This window comes from Haliotis rubra, unplaced genomic scaffold (assembly GCF_003918875.1).
Source record: "Haliotis rubra isolate DU_JTF1 unplaced genomic scaffold, ASM391887v1 Scf110, whole genome shotgun sequence".
NCBI classification, from domain to species: domain Eukaryota; kingdom Metazoa; phylum Mollusca; class Gastropoda; order Lepetellida; family Haliotidae; genus Haliotis; species Haliotis rubra.
Genome location: NW_025765004.1, coordinates 1,718,669 through 1,739,181, shown reverse-complemented (window position 1 = coordinate 1,739,181; position 20,513 = coordinate 1,718,669). Strand labels below are relative to the sequence as shown.

The 20,513-nt window shown below is 40.4% G+C and overlaps 1 protein-coding gene across 2 annotated transcripts in view; it reads left to right on the top strand.

Moving 5' to 3' along the window:
* The first annotated feature begins 361 nt into the window (after positions 1-361).
* LOC124286329 overlaps positions 362-20,513 on the top strand; it is a 78,780-nt gene continuing 58,628 nt past the window's right edge. For both annotated transcript variants that reach the window (XM_046722697.1, XM_046722702.1), the window contains exon 1: positions 362-1,111. In XM_046722697.1, coding sequence (XP_046578653.1) covers positions 977-1,111 — 135 coding nt within the window. In that variant the 5' untranslated portion in view covers positions 362-976. The remainder of the gene's footprint in view (positions 1,112-20,513) is intronic.

Here is a 20,513-nt window from a genome sequence, read left to right as displayed (position 1 = left end):
CGTTGCAAATTACCTGAGAAATAATTGCTTGTTAATAATCTTATCCCGAGTTAGATCGCCTGTTCAGTTGTTTCTATGACGACATCTCCACAGCAAATATGGTAAAAACAGTAGAGTCTAAATATTGTTGTTTCTGTCCTCCATAGACAGATCTGTGTTACCTTTATGTAAGGTTTGATTCCATCGTCAATGAAATAATGTCGAATGTGAACACATTCATTAAACAGATTTGCCATTTCTTTGTACATATACCTAATTTCTGCAGTTATGGATTTTGGTTAACGTTACTGGTGACGATACAACGTACAACCAGGTGCAAAGTAGTGAGAATGACGTTTGCGTGTTACGCGTATCACCAAGTCCCAGTCGTCATTCATAAACAAGGCAATAAGGTCGGCAAACCCAATCAGTGCCTCCTGCTGATACTGACCGTATGACATTCTTGTGCGCGCAGGGATAATCAGCATGGCATAAACAGTCCATTCACCACGACCTGCCATCATCATTCCTACTTCATTGATCGCTCTCTAGTGTTATTTGTCTACTGTCATGGAGCACCTTATTCGTGGTTGATTGTGTTGACAACTCCATGATGTCTGCCATCATGGTCTTGAGCAGCGCGTAGGTGGAAGGCAGTATGCATGCTCAGAAAAAAGGACAAGGCGAACTGACGCTAGGCGAACATCCGTGCCGGTGCACTGCAGTCACAGCAGGTATCATTCATAAGTGTAGGAGGGACATGGCCTAAGAGAAGGAAGGAATATGTGTGATGCACGTCCATTACAGAAGAGATTTGAGAGATCGGCGGCATATTTGTTTCACGTTAACATATAGAATGATGTACTTGTTAACATGACAGTGTGTGCAACATCTTGGGAATAATGTTATGGAGCATGTCATCGTATACATGCCCGAAAATGAAGATGCTTTGATTGATACAAGCTGATGTTTAGTTCCTGCCCCAGGTAAGGTCACCATGGCCACTACCACATTAAATTTGGGACAAATTCTGTTCTCATCTTCGACAGAGGAATCTTCTATTTTTGTATCAGCCTATACTCAACGAAACGAAGCGATGGGAGCAGCGATTGTCACAACCACTAGGCAGTCGGTACGTATCACTGTTTAACATGTCATTTCATCTCAATGCATGCCTACCCTGCGTTTTCATTCTGAGAAGTATGACATGTCCTCATAGAGTCCCAGTGTTTTTCCATCCATAACATATCTAAATGGATCCATCCTTAGTTTTCAAAAAAGTAAAAGATGACTGTTAGACCAATCTAGAGATAATCAATGACCAGCTTCTGGCAGCATCATATATCAGAACAGCTAACCATCAGAAGGCAGCAGTGTCGCATCCAGGGAGTTTGTGTTGGCCTGATATTGATTTATTGGTGAAATGGAAGGGCCAAATACAAAATGATTGAAACCTTCATAGTGGTGAATCTGCTTTAGTTTTAAACCAGTAAAGTCAGTCTTTTCACACAAAATGACACACCCTCAAATTGTAAGTAATTCTCTACATTCAAGTAACAGGAACCTTGCTCTTGCATCAGAACAGTGGACAGTTAACAGATATTGTGGGCACTTAAAGCCTTCTTTTTTTCTAGAAAACAAGCAGCAAAAAGAGAACAATGTTAGGAAACATGTTAGCGCTATACTGCAAAACAAACCTGAGACTCTGGGGATCACTGCCAAAAGAGACTTCTAGTGCATGTGCTTGAGCCAAACAATGCTGGCCAGTGTAATGTAGGTCAACTAAAGGTCACATCAAAGCTAACATAAGCTGACTCTATAATGTCCATGTTTGGCAAAACCATCAATAGTGTTGGAGACTTTTCAGCTGAATCAATATTTTATGGTGTATTATTCAAAGCAATGAGTGAGTTAATATTTAAAGTCACATTGGCAATATTTCAGCCATATCGTGACTACAAAAGATATCTATTAATAAAGGCCAATTTAGATTAAATAAAAACCTGTCACAAGATATCACAGAATTTATATTTAGAACTAGTTCATGACCATAAAAATATAGTTTTCTAAACAAGGGATGAAATGGGATAGCGCGTTATTATCAGAACTGCGGTATTTTGCCTTCGGTTCAGTAAACCATAATGCAGTCCAACTATTTGGAATTTTCGGTTTTCGTACCATTGTTCTATCTAGTTATAAAATGACAGTTTTGTTCAATAAAACAAACAAGGATTATGGTTTCCATGTTATCAAACAGTGTAAGGTTTTATTCTTGTCAATTTTCTGCATGCATTATGATCATATCTTATCTACCAAACCGAAACAGACCAAACCGAAGGCCTTGTACTGCAATAGGTACCGTACCGCGGTAAGAGCGTACCGTTTCACCCCAGTCAACAATACAATATAAAAATGGGCTATAGATCGCCAACAACTGAAGGTAGATCACCATACTAGAGACCATTGGTACTTACAGTGCTTTTGCTACCTACATGGACTCAATCTGGATTTGAACCATCCCTTCAGCTGTTAGCGACTGTATGCAGTGTTAGCAATTGATGTAAAATCTACATCTATACTCCAATTAAAAAACTTTGGTATATACAACTATGATTTGAATGATGTGGGCTTACACACCCTTTGATCAGAGATAATATGTTACAGTACTTCAACTCCCATCAAGGGCATGGCTACTGACAATCTCAGTTAATAATCATATACTACCGTTTTATAAAGTATTTAATTATATATACATAAAAATTTATGGATTAATTCTATATCTTTTTAAAACCACAAAGTTAAATGAGAATTGACATTTTTAAAAAGATCCTTAACTGTTTTGACATTGAAATATATATCTCTTGTGATGGAAAAATCATTACAGTCAAGCAGGACATGCTTGATCGTGATTCTTTCATCACAAAGGAAACAAAACGAAGGATCCTCACCTTTTGATAAATAGCAATTAGTGTAATCATTTTAGTTTACGCCGCACTCAGCAATATTCCAGCTATATGGCGGCGGTCTGTAAATGATCGAGTCTGGACCAGACAATCCAGTGATCAACAGCATGAGCATCGATCTGTGCAATAGGGAACCGATGACATGTGTCAACCAAGCCAGAGAGCCTGACCACCCGATCCCGTAAGTCGCCTCTTACGACAAGCATTGGTTACTGAAGGTTCATTCTAACCCGGACCTTCACGGGTACATGGCAAATAAAGATTAATGACAGAGATCACATAACCTTTTGGAAACAATAGGGTCAATGACAAATAATAAAGGCCATTTGTGTCCATTGGTTTACCATTAATATTCCAATCCTAATAATAATTTTGCCAACTACTAATAAGAACTGAATATATATACATGAGCATTAATTAAGCATAACCTGAATCTAAGGGCTATTATAAAAAAATTGGTCCAAACAGGAGATCATACCCTAGCGTACTGGAGTGCACATGAAAGCATGTGCTTCACACAATGTCTTAAAAGCTGTGGGTCACATGTTCACGTGAAAGCACCAAGCACACTGGGGTATAAACGTTATAATGGCAGTGTGTGCACTACTGTTTTCTTGGAGTCTTACTCTCCACCAGTACCATCATAAGGAGCATGCGGGCTGCTGATCTGAGGACACACATCCCTTCCTCAAAGATAGGCAGAGCGTGGTACAGGCCCTGACAAAACTGCACTGGTCTGATGACGTTATCTTCTAATCTTCTACACGTTACTGACGGCTGTTGTTGTGTATGGAAATGATCAATGCACCTGAACATTGGTGGTGGCTCAGTGATGGTGTGGTGGTGTTTTTTTGTATCACTGCAAGTTGGATCTCATTACAGTACCTGTGACTTTGACTTTGTCATGTTATCAACAGGAAGTAATGGATACTGCCATCATACATCATTTTGATTCCCATCCCCTTACCAGTTGCCTGATATTCAATGGATCACAACTCTAAAACTCACTGTTGTCAAGCCACCATCACCCATTTGCAGAACACTGCCATCAATATGAACACCATCAAACATCTATGGCATTAAACTGATTGCCAAGTTTGAGCCAGAGATCCTCCTGTTCAAAATCTGCTGGAATTGAGATAGGCACTCCACGAGGAATTGTAAAGGATTCTGATGCTGAAAATTCGAAGCTTGATTGTCAGTATAAGTAGGAAACTGGCATATGTTATCTATGAAAGGCGTGACTACAGCAGATACTGATGTGGTCGGCACCAGTAGTTGCAATACTTGTTTGAGAACTGTGTGACAGATTGGTGGTGTAGTCATGGTCACTATACTTTCCAGCATTGTTGATATTCATGTTTGTATGTATTCCATTGACACTGCAAACTGTAAATTGTTACCAAATTTTAATTTCAGTTTTGTGGTTGTTTTTATCGGACAAAAATATGTTATATTAACCATTTATTTATGTGGAATTTGGTTTTCAAAGCATGTACATTATGTCGTATCAGAAGAAGTAGGTGGTGCTAATGTGTGTATATTCTATTGGTGCTATGACATTGACTGATTTGTTGTTTTTACACCTGTGTTCTGTGCTTTGATAACAACAAGAATGTTAAGATACCAAATGTCATCAGAAACACAATTACAAATTAAGTTTAAGCCTCAAAATCTTATTTTCAAGAGTTCACATTTGTTCATTGTTTCAATCTATTAGGTATTGTTGTAAGATAGCTAAATATGTTTAAGTTTTATGCAAGTTTGTGATCCATTGAATATCAGGCAACTGGCAAGGGGATGGGAATCAAAATGATGTATGATGGCAGTATCCATTACTTCCTGTTGATAACATGACTCCAGAAACGGCTTGGGGAGGCTAGAGGCTCGTGTGGAGCAAACTGCGGCGATGTCAGCTCGTGTGGAGCAAACCACGAATACGTTGCCGGCTCGTGTGGAGCAAACCACGAATTTGTTGCTCGACATCTTGTCGATGATGGACAAGGACGACGAGGAAGAGGAAATAGAAAGCGTCGAGGAGGAACAAGAAGAGACCCGTCTGGATATCCAGAAGGTGCGGCAGATGCTAGAAACAGCCCAAAGGTTGGCCTACCTTTCGATAGCTGCCCTGTTTCTCTGGAAGGTCGTCCACAAGACCTGGAAACACAGCACACCACCACCGCCGGTCCACAAGCAGGCCCACGAGATGAATACGACAACAGCAACGCCAAAACATAGGGACCCCTTCCACATGAACTAGAAAAAAAAAAATATTGTACACAATTCGAAGTATATACTGTACTGTGTATACATCTCGAGAATGCATATTGTATACAGCAGAGGAAATCCAGCCCGCTTCCCATTCGAGGAGTTCCCGAAATGCCCTAGCAAACAAACCCAGTGTGGAATACAATTCCTTGCAAGATCTGGAGCACATTGCCGAGAAAATAGAAACTGCTGCCATACTTGGACATACTTCTGCAGAAACGGCCAAGGAGTGGAAGAAGTGGTCTCTCGGTTGTTTGTATCCAGTAGCCTATCGTGGGAAGATTTTGTTCTGCATTTCTACTGGCCATGTTGTCTTGTAGGCCTTGCAATTACTAGCGTGCAGAGTCTATCGTTCTTTTTGTGGGGGTTCTTTTCGGTTTGCCGATGGAGCAGAGAATTGGAGTTTCGCTGTTTCGAAGGTGCATGTCTGGGATGTACATCGAACGATGTCTCTGCTCGAAATTGTAGAGGTGCTTGTTGGGAGTCTGGGATGTACATCGAACGATGTCTCTGCTCGAAATCGTAGGGGTGCATGTCGGGGGTCTTGGATGTACATCGAACGATGTCTCTCTTAGAAATCGTAGAGGTGCATGTCGGGGGTCTGGGATGTACATCGAACGATGTCTCTGCTCGAAATCGTAGAGGTGCATGTCGGGTCGAAAAATGGATTTGTGGTTGCTGAAAAAATGGGTTGCCCTAGCGAAAATGAGATTCTTATAATACCGTACGGCACAATGTTACCTCCTGTCAATGCGTCATAGCGGCACAGTAGTGCCACGTGGGGTCGGGAAGTTAACTGGGGGTTCAAAAGTAGTAGATATACTGGGGCGAGATCTAAGGGTCTGACAAAAGCTTTATTTGTGAAATAAAGCTTTGCAGAGGCTTTTGTTGGACTTGGTCCCGGACAATCATTATATATACTACTTACCACCATTTTATCACCATGAAATATACCTAAATACAACCATTTTATCACCATGAAATATACCTAAATACAACCAGTTTATCACCATGAAATATACCTAAATACAACCATTTTATCACCATGAATTATACCTAAATACCACCAGTTTATCACCATGAAGTATACCTAAATACCACCTTTTATCACCATGAAATATACCTAAATACCACCATTTTATCACCATGAAATATACCTAAGTACCACCATTTATCACCATGAAATATACCTAAATACAACCATTTTATCACCATGACATATACCTAAATACATCCATTTTATCACCATGAAATATACCTAAATACAACCATTTTATCACCATGGAATATACCTAAATACAACCATTTTATCACCATGAAATATACCTAAATACAACCATTTTATCGCCATGAAATATACCTAAATACAACCATTTTATCACCATGACATATACCTAAATACAACCATTTTATCACCATGACATATACCTAAATACAACCATTTTATCACCATGAAATATACCTAAATACAACCATTTTATCACCATGAAATATACCTAAATACAACCAGTTTATCACCATGAAATATACCTAAATACAACCATTTTATCAAATACAACCAGTTTATCACCATGAAATATACCTAAATACAACCAGTTTATCACCATGAAATATACCTAAATACCACCAGTTTATCACCATGAAATATACCTAAATACCACCAGTTTATCACCATGAAATACTGAAGCCATGTCAGGAAAGGAGTATGAGGCAACTGCCACATTTGTGACATTAATTGGCACAACGTGACTTTTACTTAATCCTGTGTGTCAAGAAACAGATTTCAGTATAGTTGATGAAGCTTCTGTTCTGATGTTACCTGTATACAGTACTAAAGGATTGCCTGAAGCCATCCATGTTTAGGCAAGTGATAGCAAAATTATAGCTTGTTTGATTTTTGTAGATTAAAGATCACTATATTTGGTGAAAATATATAAAAACCCGTCAACATGCACACACTAAAAATATCAGTTTGATAACCAGTGTTTGGACACACCATGAATGTGTCATTCTGTCCGACCTGTTTTGGTTATCATGCATTTGTGTTATCTCTGTAAAGTCACATAAGTAACTTGTGTATGAAAACAGCTGCACACAGAGTTATATGTTGCTGGTTCATTCCTTCATCTGAAGCTGTAACTTTTGTCTCATCTGAAGCTGTAACTTTTGTCTCATCTGAAGCTGTAACTTTTGTCTCATCTGAAGCTGTAACTTTTGTCTCCTCTGAAGCTGTAACTTTTGTCTCCTCTGAAGCTGTAACTTTTGTCTCCTCTGAAGCTGTAACTTTTGTCTCATCTGAAGCTGTAACTTTTGTCTCATCTGAAGCTGTAACTTTTGTCTCCTCTGAAGCTGTAACTTTTGTCTCATCTGAAGCTGTAACTTTTGTCTCCTCTGAAGCTGTAACTTTTGTCTCATCTGCAGCTGTAACTTTTGTCTCATCTGCAGCTGTAACTTTTGTCTCCTCTGAAGCTGTAACTTTTGTCTCCTCTGAAGCTGCAACATTTGTCTCCTCTGAAGCTGTAACTTTTGTCTCATCTGAAGCTGTAACTTTTGTCTCCTCTGAAGCTGTAACTTTTGTCTCATCTGCAACTGTAACTTTTGTCTCCTCTGAAGCTGTAACTTTTGTCTCCTCTGAAGCTGTAACTTTTGTCTCATCTGCAGCTGTAACTTTTGTCTCATCTGAAGCTGTAACTTTTGTCTCCTCGGCAGCTGTAACTTTTGTCTCCTCTGAAGCTGTAACTTTTGTCTCACAATGCAGATGACATTCAGTAATACTCTGCACAGGTATTATTTTGTGAAATACATTTAACCAGTAATGCTGACTTAAACTGGATTCCATTTTTGTTCCATTTAAATGTTTTATGATGGTGTCAGGATACAATACAATTCATTATGATCAATATGTTTATGTGTCCACAAATCATGTTGGATACTAAATTGTATAACGTCTAAGTAGAGGCATGGATTTTACTGAAACTGAGTTTGAGAACCCACCTGGGAAATTTAAGTCCAGTTTCATAAAAAGCTGGGATGCACAAAGATTGCCATTAAAACAGTATATGTGATATGCAAACCCCATATTTCCTATACAGGAAATACAACTAACATGCGCACACATTTGACCCATCATTGCTCTCTCACCATGCTCAATTAAAGGCAAAACAACGACTCAACCCCAGTCATAATGAAAGCCTGTAAGAGGTCTGTTAGTCTGCCATAGAGACCCTGAAGCAATTATATCCAAGAAAGCCTATGCAAGTGTAGATTGTGTGGCAAGTCTAGATTTCCACAGTTTCTGAAAATGAAGAAAGTCTCTGGGGTCCTTTTCATTATGTTTTATGATTATAATTTAGGAACTGTTTGGGGTTTTTTCAGTAAAATATGTTCATTTCAGAGACTAGATGTTAGTCTAGAGTTCTGTAATGGGATAGAGTACTCTGGTCGCTTTTGCCTCATGTAATGTGAAGGTGATAAACTTATCACTACAGATATTGGAAGCATAGCATTCTGCAGCATGTTACAGTGCATTGTTGACTGTTAAGTTTAAGTAAGTTGAATATTTCCTTGAGTGGATACTGAAGAAAGTTTATTTCTTGTTTTGTCAAATACAAAGAGGGCAGATAAATTAAACAGTGATCTTAACACATTTGTCTGTTGTAATTTTCTGATTCATTATTTGACTTTGTGAGTGTGGTTGATGGGTAGTAGGCTGATGGTCAGTTGTCATTTCTCTAGTAATCTCTAAAACTATAAAAGATTTAGGTAATGGCTGAAAATGTTGGAAATGCAGTATGGGCAATACGTATCATGAGGCACCTGTATTGTGACAGGCCTGGTAAAAACACAATTTTGTAACTCTCCAACACTAATGAAACAAATTAAGATATCCCGTGCAGTTATACAAATGACACATTGATCTCAAGAAATAGCTGATAGATGGGAGTTGTAATGTGGCAACAAAGAAAAAATGAGGGCCTTCATCCACATAGACATGCTAAGGACCACTGTTCTGGAATCCAGTTTATAATTCTAGTCCTGAATTGTTATTTTGAGTTAAGCAATTATGTTAACATTAATGCGTCATCACTCTCTTATTTACAGAATAGAGATATCTGATAGCATTTCTTACAAACTACGTGTGTCAGGACAGCAGAAATACACTTTGAGAGGCAATGTCCATACTGCATTTCCTAATACTGATTTATTAACATTTTGATACACCAAGGGGCATGCGTCTTCAACCTGAACAAACAGTCAAATAGAACAGTGGATGCCATTATTTGGGGAAAAATCCTTGGAAGTATCCATGCGTGCATTTGCGAGTTTCTGAAGCATTAATGACAAGATGACTGAGATTGATTTAGGTTGCATGTCTGTATGTTAATAATGTCGTGCAGTAATGTTGTGTCAAAACTCCTGTAATGTTTGGTATAAACATGCATTTTATTTAAGGCTGTAAACAAAGCCGCTTTATGTAGTGGCATATGGTTATTGTATACTACTGAGTTTCTGATGAAAACTGAACAAGAAGTCATGAATACTCCCCATCCTTTCAAATATAGGCATAAAACAAACAGTATATTTGGCATATACCTCATTTGGCCAAGACATGTATGTGATCACAACTGGCATGACAGATGACTAAAAGGCGGAGCACCTTTAGATTACAGCACCACAACTTCTCGTGAGGACGATCTCTGCCGTAGGTCACGTGTCATTAAGACAAGCAACCAGTTTGTGAGAACCCGTCGGACGCGAACCCGCGACCTTCGGATTGTTAGCTCGACAGCTAACCGACTGAGCTACGTCCACACTATTGCACAATGTGCAAATTTATCGAGTCATTCCAGTGACGTCACGGAAATGAACGGAAAGAGTTGAATAGGTAACGGACAATTACGAAGGTTACGGGTAGACTTGGTGTCTCGTGATTTTAATCTACGGACAATTGCCGAATTGATCTGATGCCATTTGGCACACTCGTCCCATTCCGTAATCTGCAAGATAACGTGTGGCGTGGAATGAGCCCATGTGCCTCAAACTGATAAGGGTTGTTGACGTCAGGCGTCAGACGTAGATTTCACTGTGCATGCATGAATGACGCTCTTTTATATAAATCGGTGATTTTGTGACAGAAAAGTGATGTAGGGAACACTGTAAGGATAATGTGGATCGCACTAAGGAACGAGGGAGACATGAGCATGTGTAGTGACAGCACGAGGGTGAGTTAGCCTTCGAATCATTACTGAACAAAATTTATGTTGTGTGTGAAAGAGGCTTGAGTGCAAATTCCAGGCCAATTTCCATTAGCCCAAAATTTCTACATTAAACCATTTCATAGTGTAATTGGTTTCCCGTTTTATTGTGAAAAAAAAGTATTAAAATGCAAAAAGGAAAAACAACAAATGGTACTCACGTATTACACCGAACCAACTATATTGGATTAGGTCCCTAGCCCTAACCCTAACCCCTAAACCCTCAGCCCTAACCCTAACCCCTTGAAATAATCCTAATAAATAGAATTTATTGACCAAACCGGAAGTATTAAAATGCAAAAGGAAAAACAACAAATGGTACACACGTATTACACCGGACATGTACCTACTATATTGGATTAGGTCCCTAACCCTAGACTTAATAGTTACTTAGAAACCGAAATATAAAATATATTTACATAATTTAAATAATTACATTGACCAAAATTGCGAATAATGGAATATATATATTATAGACCGGTGTAACGCATTCTCGCTAAATTTAAAAAATACAAAATACGATAATACACAAAACATAACAACTCAGCACCCCGTAATACAAATAAATATGAGCGTATTAGTGAAAAAGGAAAAATATTTGAAACTGGTGCTTGCCAAAAATTGCGCATCCGCCAGTATAACTACTGGAATCTCTCAACATCCTTGGGCTTATGCAATGACATAGCTTGTAGAGATGAAACACCAGTGAGCGGAGCTTATACGCCCCCGCTGAGCTAGACCACCGTGTTGCCATGCAGGCGTCATAGGTCATTGTTTCGAGAACGTGCATTCGAACAAAATCACATTACATTACGTAAAAGGGTATTATGACGTATTTTTTAAGTTTGTGGTGCTGTATTCTAAAGGTAGGCCTAAAAGTCAAAATGAAACCCTCATTTAAACCTGAGCTGAATTTGTTTACTCAGAATCTAAATAATGCCTCCTCAGTAGAAAATCCAGCAGTTCTGCAATTAGCTGATAGATGAGAAACATTTTATAAGTTATGCTCTGGAAGTTATCACTGCCCTCGCATGAAATCCAGTTTGTTATCATGGAAACGCAAAAGGCCAAAAAATTCCTGAATAGAACAAGTCACCAGTTGAGTGTATGCATAAAGAGCTCTTGAATGTGTTATGAGTACTGCCCCAGAAACAAAACATGAAAGATGGGCCACGTTTCAACACCCACAGCAGAACTTTAGTTTTGATGCAGGGCACAATGAAACCAAATTATTCAAGCAAATATGTATGTAATGGTACACTTATTTTCTTTAGTACAGAAAGTATGTGTAAGTTATATGTTTTGTAACGGTGAAGCTTGGTTCATATATTCAAAACCGCAACAGTCAGTCAACTGAATTGCATGCAACAATCACTCTTTAAATATTTTAAGTGCTGAAAACATCACATTGAACTAATTATGCTAATACGAGGAGGCAAAGTATAAAAAATGTATGTTGATTTTTCTTTCATTTAAATTTTACTATTTTCAGTAAATGGGAATATGCAGGTGACTATCCAGGGCTCGATTTAGTGCTTTCTTACTTACACTGGTGCAACCCAATATTACAAAGTGCAACCTAGTTATTAGTCTTACTTGCACCAGGTGCAAGTTAATTTTTGAGAATAAATCTAACATTATAGGCATAATTATGTCAACTCATTTTTCTTCTAACCTTTCAATAATTCAATAGCATATTTCTTTCTTGACGTATTGCCGAAAAAGCAGTGCAACTGGAATTTGGCTGGTGCAACTAGGTTTTTATCTCAGGTTGTACCTGGTGCAAGTAGGTTAACATCTCTTAAATCGGGCCCTGCTATCAAAACTTCATCATCGCTGATGTGACACCCAAAGGTGCCAACATTTCCTTATAAATTCCAAGATAAAACTATATTTCTCTCTTGATCAGTGTGAAGATACACACTTACACTCTCAAACTTACGTTTTATGCAGCATAGATTGCTAACTAGTCACTGTCCGTCCTAATTTCAATTATGATGCAGAGTTATCACTATCATCACTGAACTCTCATAATGTTAAAGCACTCAGACACAAGCATCCTTGTGCTTTAACTAGAATAGGGCAGGGCCAAACTCTACTTTATTTCACTATACATTGGGGTAGAGCAACTGTATTTCTTTTCTAAGATGACAGATTTTAATCCTTACTTATGATCAATCTGAAGGAAAACGAAGCAGAAAAGATAGTTTTGGTGACCTAAAGTAACAATCCTCATTCAGGGCTAACTGATGTGCTGTTCTATTGACATGCCTGCCCTCCTATGTCAGAGCTACAGATAACTTTTTCAGTCATTGAGTTATGTACTCGCTTGTGTTCATTTCAATTGGGTATCCTAAATTTCCTTTGAGTAACCAAATAAATTGTACTCATCTCACTAGAACTCAGTTGGGTATTGTGCCATTTTCCATTAATTTTAAAAATACAATAAAGTTTAAATGTTAGTGTTTGTTATTTATATTTGATCTGTAATATGAGAAACGATAAGAAAGACTGCAAGTTGCCAAGTTCATGTCCTGAAATAGAATCTCTCAATATACCTCAGTTATTTTATTTATCAACCGGTACACAAGCTATGATTTGACATTTTTGTGTGTACGCATGTAAGTTCACATTTATTGAGTATTTACTAAAAATCAAGTGTACATGTATGCATTAGCCTAAATAGAAATTGAGTTTTCACATAAATATTTGCGTTATTTACGCAGATATGCAGCTTATCTGTACCTCTGTATGTTAAGACACATGTTACCAAAAAAACAAACGATAAACGTATGGGTTAAATATCTTCTCTTTATTATTTTAATAAATTAAATCTGAGATTTTTGTAAACCATATGCGGACAGTAGTCAAGTTATCGAACATTGCCATGTGAAATTGTGAGTAGAAAAAATCAAATGTAATTTTTTTACCAGTGATGTTGGCCGACTGAAGCAGCTGCAAACCAAGACATGGGATGCTGGAGTTAGTTGTACTGTTGGAGATTGTACTAGGCATTTACAACTAGCATGCATTGTGACGGGGGGTCAGCAAACGTACATTTGATTATGGGGGGTAAAATAGAATGGCAAAGCGACTTCAATACAGTGAGACCTATGGCAAAAAGTGTACTTTATCGCCTGATAAAGTACTGTCAGTGCCATTTATCTTCTACCAAAGCATCTTAGAATAGCAAGTAGTATATATGTTCACTCATTGTCAAGAGTCAGGATGTCAAGCCCACATCTACCAAGATTGAAGTGGGACCTAACATCAGCATAATCACTAATGACACTGTACCTTAGGTGATGCTCGTAACGTGTGCATTACCAGCATCCCAACATGGCGGCTGGTAAGATCGCTTGGCGATTATTTCCCTCGAATTAGCAGTCTTCCATGTCTATACAATCAAACTTATTTAGAACACTGATAAACTTTGATGGTGTAAATACATTGAATGCACTAAATTTGCTTATTAATGTCTATGTGTTGAAGAATAAGCATTTTTATAGTCGACTGAGGATGTCGGTATCTCAAAGTCTGGATCTCGGTTGAGTTACCAACATCCTCACTCGATTTTAAGAATGCTTATGCTAATTCGAGGGAAATAATCGCCAAGCGTTCTTACCTGATCAACAACCACGAGAAGCTGTTACTGGTTGCGGAGCCTGGCATACATGGGTCTCCAGTTAGAGGAAGTCAGAGCCTCTCATTCACTGTACCTAAGGTGATGCTGGTAACGTGTGCTACCAGCATCACCTTAGGTACAGTTAATGAGAGGCTGTGTGCTACAAGCATCACCTTAGGTACAGTGAATGAGAGGCTTTGTGCTACCAGCATCACCTAGCTTGTAGACATCCTCACTTTTCAAAAACGTATCAGCTTGTTCAGGTGCTCACTTCATCCAACAGTATCAGCTTGTAGACATCCTCACTTTTCAAAAACGTTTCAGCTTGTTGAGGTGCTCACTTCCTCCAACAGTAAGAGCTTGTTGAGGTGCTAACTTCCTCCAACAGTATCGGCCTGTTCAGGTGCTCACTTCCTCCAACAGTATCATCTTGTTGAGGTGCTCACTTCTTCCAACAGTAACAGCTTGTAGAGGTGCTCACTTCCTCCAACAGTATCAGCTTGTAGAGGTGCTCACTTCCTCCAACAGTATCGGCCTGTTCAGGTGCTCACTTCCTCCAACAGTAACAGCTTGTAGAGGTGCTCACTTCCTCCAACAGTAACAACCTGTAGAGGTGCTCACTTCTTCCAACAGCATCAGCTTGTAGATGTGCTCACTTCCTCCAACAGTATCAGCTTGTAGAGGTGCTCACTTCTTCCAACAGTATCAGCCTGTAGAGGTACTCACTTCCTCCAACAGTATCAGCTTGTAGAGGTGCTCACTTCTTCCAACAGTAACAGCCTGTAGAGGTACTCACTTCCTCCAACAGTATCAGCTTGTAGAGGTGCTCACTTCTTCCAACAGTAACAGCCTGTAGAGGTACACACTTCCTCCAACAGTATCAGCTTGTTGAGGTGCTCAGTTCCTCCAACAGTAACAGCTTGTAGAGGTGCTCACGTCCTCCAACAGTATAAGCCTTTTTGAGGTACTCACTTCCTCCAACAGTATCAGCTTGTAGAGGTGCTCACTTCCTCCAACAGTAACAGCTTGTAGAGGTGCTCACTTCCTCCAACAGTATCAGCTTGTAGAGGTGCACACTTCCTCCAACAGTAACAGCTTGTAGAGGTGCTCACTTCCTCCAACAGTATGGGCCTGTTCAGGTGCTCACTTCCTCCAACAGTAACAGCTTGTAGAGGTGCTCACTTCCTCCAACAGTAACAGCTTGTAGAGGTGCTCATTTCCTCCAACAGTAACAGCTTGTAGAGGTGCCCACTTCCTCCAACAGAATCAGCTTGTAGAGGTGCTCACTTCCTCCAACAGTAACAGCCTGTAGAGGTGCTCACTTCTTCCAACAGTTACAGCTTGTAGAGGTGCTCACTTCCTCCAACAGTATCAGCTTGTAGAGGTGCTCACTTCCTCCAACAGTATTGGCCTGTTCAGGTGCTCACTTCCTCCAACAGTAAGAGCTTGTTGAGGTACTCACTTCCTCCAACAGTAACAGCTTGTAGAGGTGCTCACTTCCTCCAACAGAATCACCTTGTAGAGGTGCTCACTTCCTCCAACAGTTACAGCTTGTAGAGGTGCTCACGTCCTCCAACAGTATCAGCCTTTTTGATGTGCTCACTTCCTCCAACAGTATCAGCTTGTAGAGGTGCTCACTTCCTCCAACAGTAACAGCTTGTAGAGGTGCTCACTTCCTCCAACAGTAACAGCTTGTAGAGGTGCTCACTTCCTCCAACAGTAACAGCTTGTAGAGGTGCTCACTTCCTCCAACAGTAATCAGCTTGTAGAGGTGCTCACTTCCTCCAACAGTAACAGCTTGTAGAGGTGCTCACTTCCAACAGTAACAACAGTATCAGCTTGTAGAGGTGCTCACTTCCTCCAACAGTAAGCAGTACTTCCTCCAACAGTAACAGCTTGTAGAGGTGCTCACTCAGCTTGTAGAGGTGCTCACTTCCTCCAACAGTATTGCCTTGTAGAGGTGCTCACTTCCTCCAACAGTAACAGCTTGTTGAGGTGCTCACTTCCTCCAACAGTAACAGCTTGTAGAGGTGCTCACTTCCTCCAACAGTAACAGCTTGTAGATCACACTTGTAGAGGTTGCTCACTTCCTCCAACAGTATCAGCTTGTAGAGGTGCTCACTTCCTCCAACAGTATCAGCTTGTAGAGGTGCTCACTTCCTCCAACAGTATCAGCTTGTAGAGGTGCTCACTTCCTCCAACAGTAACAGCTTGTAGAGGTGCTCATTTCCTCCAACAGTAACAGCTTGTAGAGGTACTCACTTCCTCCAACAGTAACAGCTTGTAGAGGTGCTCACTTCCACAGTAACAGCTTCACTTCCTCCAACAGTATCAGCTTGTTGAGGTGCTCACTTCCTCCAACAGTAACAGCTTGTAACAGCTTGTAGAGGTGCTCACTTCCTCCAACAGTATCAGCTTGTAGAGGTGCTCACTTCCTCCAACAGTATCACTTCTTCCAACAGCTTGTAGAGGTGCTCACTCCAACAGTCCTTGTAGAGGTGCCAAACAGTACAGCAGCCTCACTTCCTCCAACAGTATCAGGTGCTCACTTCCTCCAACAGTAACAGCTTGTAGAGGTGCTCACTTCCTCCAACAGTAACAGCTTGTAGAGGTGCTCACTTCCTCCAACAGTATCAGCTTGTAGAGGTGCTCACTTCCTCCAACAGTATCAGCTTGTAGAGGTGCTCACTTCCTCCAACAGTAACAGCTTGTAGAGGTGCTCACTTCTTCCAACAGTATCAGCTTGTAGAGGTGCTCACTTCCTCCAACAGTATCAGCTTGTTGAGGTGCTCACTTCCTCCAACAGTAACAGCTTGTAGAGGTGCTCACTTCCTCCAACAGTATCAGTCACTTCCTCCAACAGTATCAGCTTGTGGTGAGGTGCTCACTTCCTCCAACAGTATCAGCTTGTAGAGGTGCCTTCCTTCCCAACAGTATTGTCAGCTTGTAACAGTATGTAGAGGTGCTCACTTCCTCCAACAGTAACAGCTTGTAGAGTGCTTGTAGAGGTGCTCACTTCCTCCAACAGTAACAGCTTGTAGAGGTGCTCACTTCCTCCAACAGTAACAGCTTGTAGAGGTGCTCACTTCCTCCAACAGTATCAGCTTGTAGAGGTGCTCACTTCTTCCAACAGTAACAGCTTGTAGAGTGCTTGTAGAGGTGCTCACTTCCTCCAACAGTAACAGCTTGTAGAGGTGCTCACTTCCTCCAACAGTATCAGCTTGTAGAGGTACTCACTTCCTCCAACAGTAACAGCTTGTAGAGGTACTCACTTCCTCCAACAGTAACAGCTTGTAGAGGTGCTCACTTTTTCCAACAGTATCAGCTTGTAGAGGTGCTCACTTCCTCCAATAGTATCGCCTTGTAGAGGTACTCACTTCCTCCAACAGTATCAGCTTGGTGAGGTACTCACTTCCTCCAACAGCATCAGCTTGTTGGGGTGCTCACTTCCTCCAACAGTATCAGCTTGTAGAGGTACTCACTTCCTCCAACAGTAACAGCTTGTTGAGGTGCTCTTTTCCTCCAATAGAATCAGCTTGTGGAGGCACTCACTTCCTCCAACAGTATCAGCTTGTAGAGGTACTCACTTCCTCCAACAGTAACAGCTTGTTGAGGTGCTCATTTCCTCCAACAGTATCAGCTTGTAGAGGTACTCACTTCCTCCAACAGTATCAGCTTGTTGAGATGCTCACTTGTTCCAACAGTATCAGCTTGTAGAGCAGCTTACTTCCTCCAACAGTATCTGCTTGTAGAGGTGCTCACTTCCTCCAAATTTCTGGTGTCCCCCTGCCATGATATTGCTGGAATATTGCTAAAAGCAGCGTAAAACCATATTCAGTCAGTCAGTCACTTCCTCCAACAGTATCAGCTTTTGGAGATGCTGATTACCTCAAACATTATCAGCTTGTAGATGTTTGGCTTCCACCATCAGTATCTTCTTGTAGATGTTGTCACTTCTCAGCAAGAATCTGCTAGTAGGCTTCCACACATTTCATGATAGTTTAATAAAGCAATGGTCCTTACAGATGTGTTCCACATTATTGCCATGAGGTAGAAACCATATGTACATACTCTACATTACTGGCATGTAATAACGACTGTATGCACATGTTCTATATTTTGCTGTGAGATAACCAAAATGTGTGCATGCTCTACATTATTTCTAGGCGATAACTACTGTATGCACCTGCTCTACATTACTGTCTTGAGATAACTAATGTATGCACCTGCTCTCCATTACTGTCTTGAGATAACTACTGTATGCACCTGCTCTCCATTACTGTCTTGAGATAACTACTGTATGCACCTACTCCACATTACTGTCTTGAGATAACTAGTGTATGCACCTGCTCTACATTACTGTCTTGAGATAACTACTGTATGCACCTGCTCTACATTACTGTCTTGAGATAACTACTGTATGCACCTGCTCTACATTACTGTCTTGAGATAACTACTGTATGCACCTGCTCTACATTACTGTCTTGAGATAACTAGTGTATGCACCTGCTCTACATTACTGTCTTGACTGTCTTGAGATAACTGTCTGAGATAACTGCACACTGCTCTACATTACTGTCTTGAGATAACTACTGTATGCACCTGCTCTACATGTTATTGCCATGAGATAACTACTGTATGCACCTGTTCTACATTACTGTCTTGAGATAACTACTGTATGCACCTGCTCTACATTACTGTCTTGAGATAACTAGTGTATGCACCTGCTCTACATTACTGTCTTGAGATAACTACTGTATGCACCTGCTCTACATTACTGTCTTGAGATAACTAGTGTATGCACCTGCTCTACATTACTGCCATGAGATAACTACTGTATGCACCTGCTCTACATTACTGTCATGAGATAACTACTGTGTGCACATGCTCTACATTACTGCCATGATGTAACTACTGTATGCACATGCTCTACATTACTGCCATGAGATAACTGCTGTATGCACCTGCTCTACGTTACTGCCATGAGGTAACTACTGTATGCACTTGCTCTACATTACTGCCATGAGGTAACTACTGTATGCACTTGCTCTACATTACTGCCATGAGATAACTACTGTATGCACATTCTCTACCTTACTGCCATTAGGTAACATCTATATGCACATGTTCTACATTACTGTCTTGAGGTAACTACTGTATGCACCTGCTCTACATTACTGCCATGAGATAACTACTGTATGCACCTCCTCTACATTACTGCCATGTTGTAACTACTGTATGCACCTCCTCTACATTACTGCCATGTTGTAACTACTGTATGCACCTGCTCTACATTACTGCCATCAGATAACTACTGTATGCACCTGCTCTACATTACTGCCATGTTGTAACTACTGTAAGCACATGCTCTACATTACTGCCATGACGTAACTACTGTATGCACCTGCTGTCCATGTTATTGCCATGAGGTAACTACTGTATGCACCTGCTCTACATTACTGCCATGTTGTAACTACTGTAAGCACATGCTCTACATTACTGCCATGACGTAACTTCTGTATGCACCTGCTCTACATTACTGCCATGAGGTAACTACTGTATGCACCTGCTCTACATTACTCATAATTTACTGCCATGATGTAACTACTGTATGCACATGCTCTACATTACTGCCATGAGATAACTACTGTATGCACCTGCTCTACATTACTGCCATGAGGTAACTACTGTATGCACCTGCTCTACATTACTGCCATGAGGTAACTACTGTATGCACCTGCTCTACATTACTGCCATGAGGTAACTACTGTATGCACCTGCTCTACATTACTGCCATGAGGTAACTACTGTATGCACCTGCTCTACATTACTGCCATGAGGTAACTACTGTATGCACCTGCTCTACATTACTGCCATGAGGTAACTACTGTATGCACCTGCTCTACATTACTGCCATGTTTATAACTACTGTATGCACCTGCTCTACATTACTGCCATGAGATAACTACTGTATGCACCTGCTCTACATTACTGTCATGAGGTAACTACTGTATGCACCTACTCTACCTTACTGTTATGAGGTAACTACTGTATGCACCTGCTCTCTACATTACTGTTATGAGGTAACTACTGTATGCACCTGCTCTACATTACCGCCATGAGGTAACTACTGTATGCATGCACTTGCTCTACATTACTGCCATGAGGTAACTACTGTATGCACCTGCTCTACATTACTGTTATGAGGTAACTACTGTATGCACCTGCTCTACATTACCGCCATGAGGTGACTACTGTATGCACTTGCTCTACATTACTGCCATGAGGTAACTACTGTATGCACCTGCTCTACATTACTGCCATGAGATAACTACTGTATGCACCTGCTCTACATTACCGTCATGAGGAGACTAACTACTGTATGCACATGCTCTACATTACTGCCATGAAATAACTACTGTA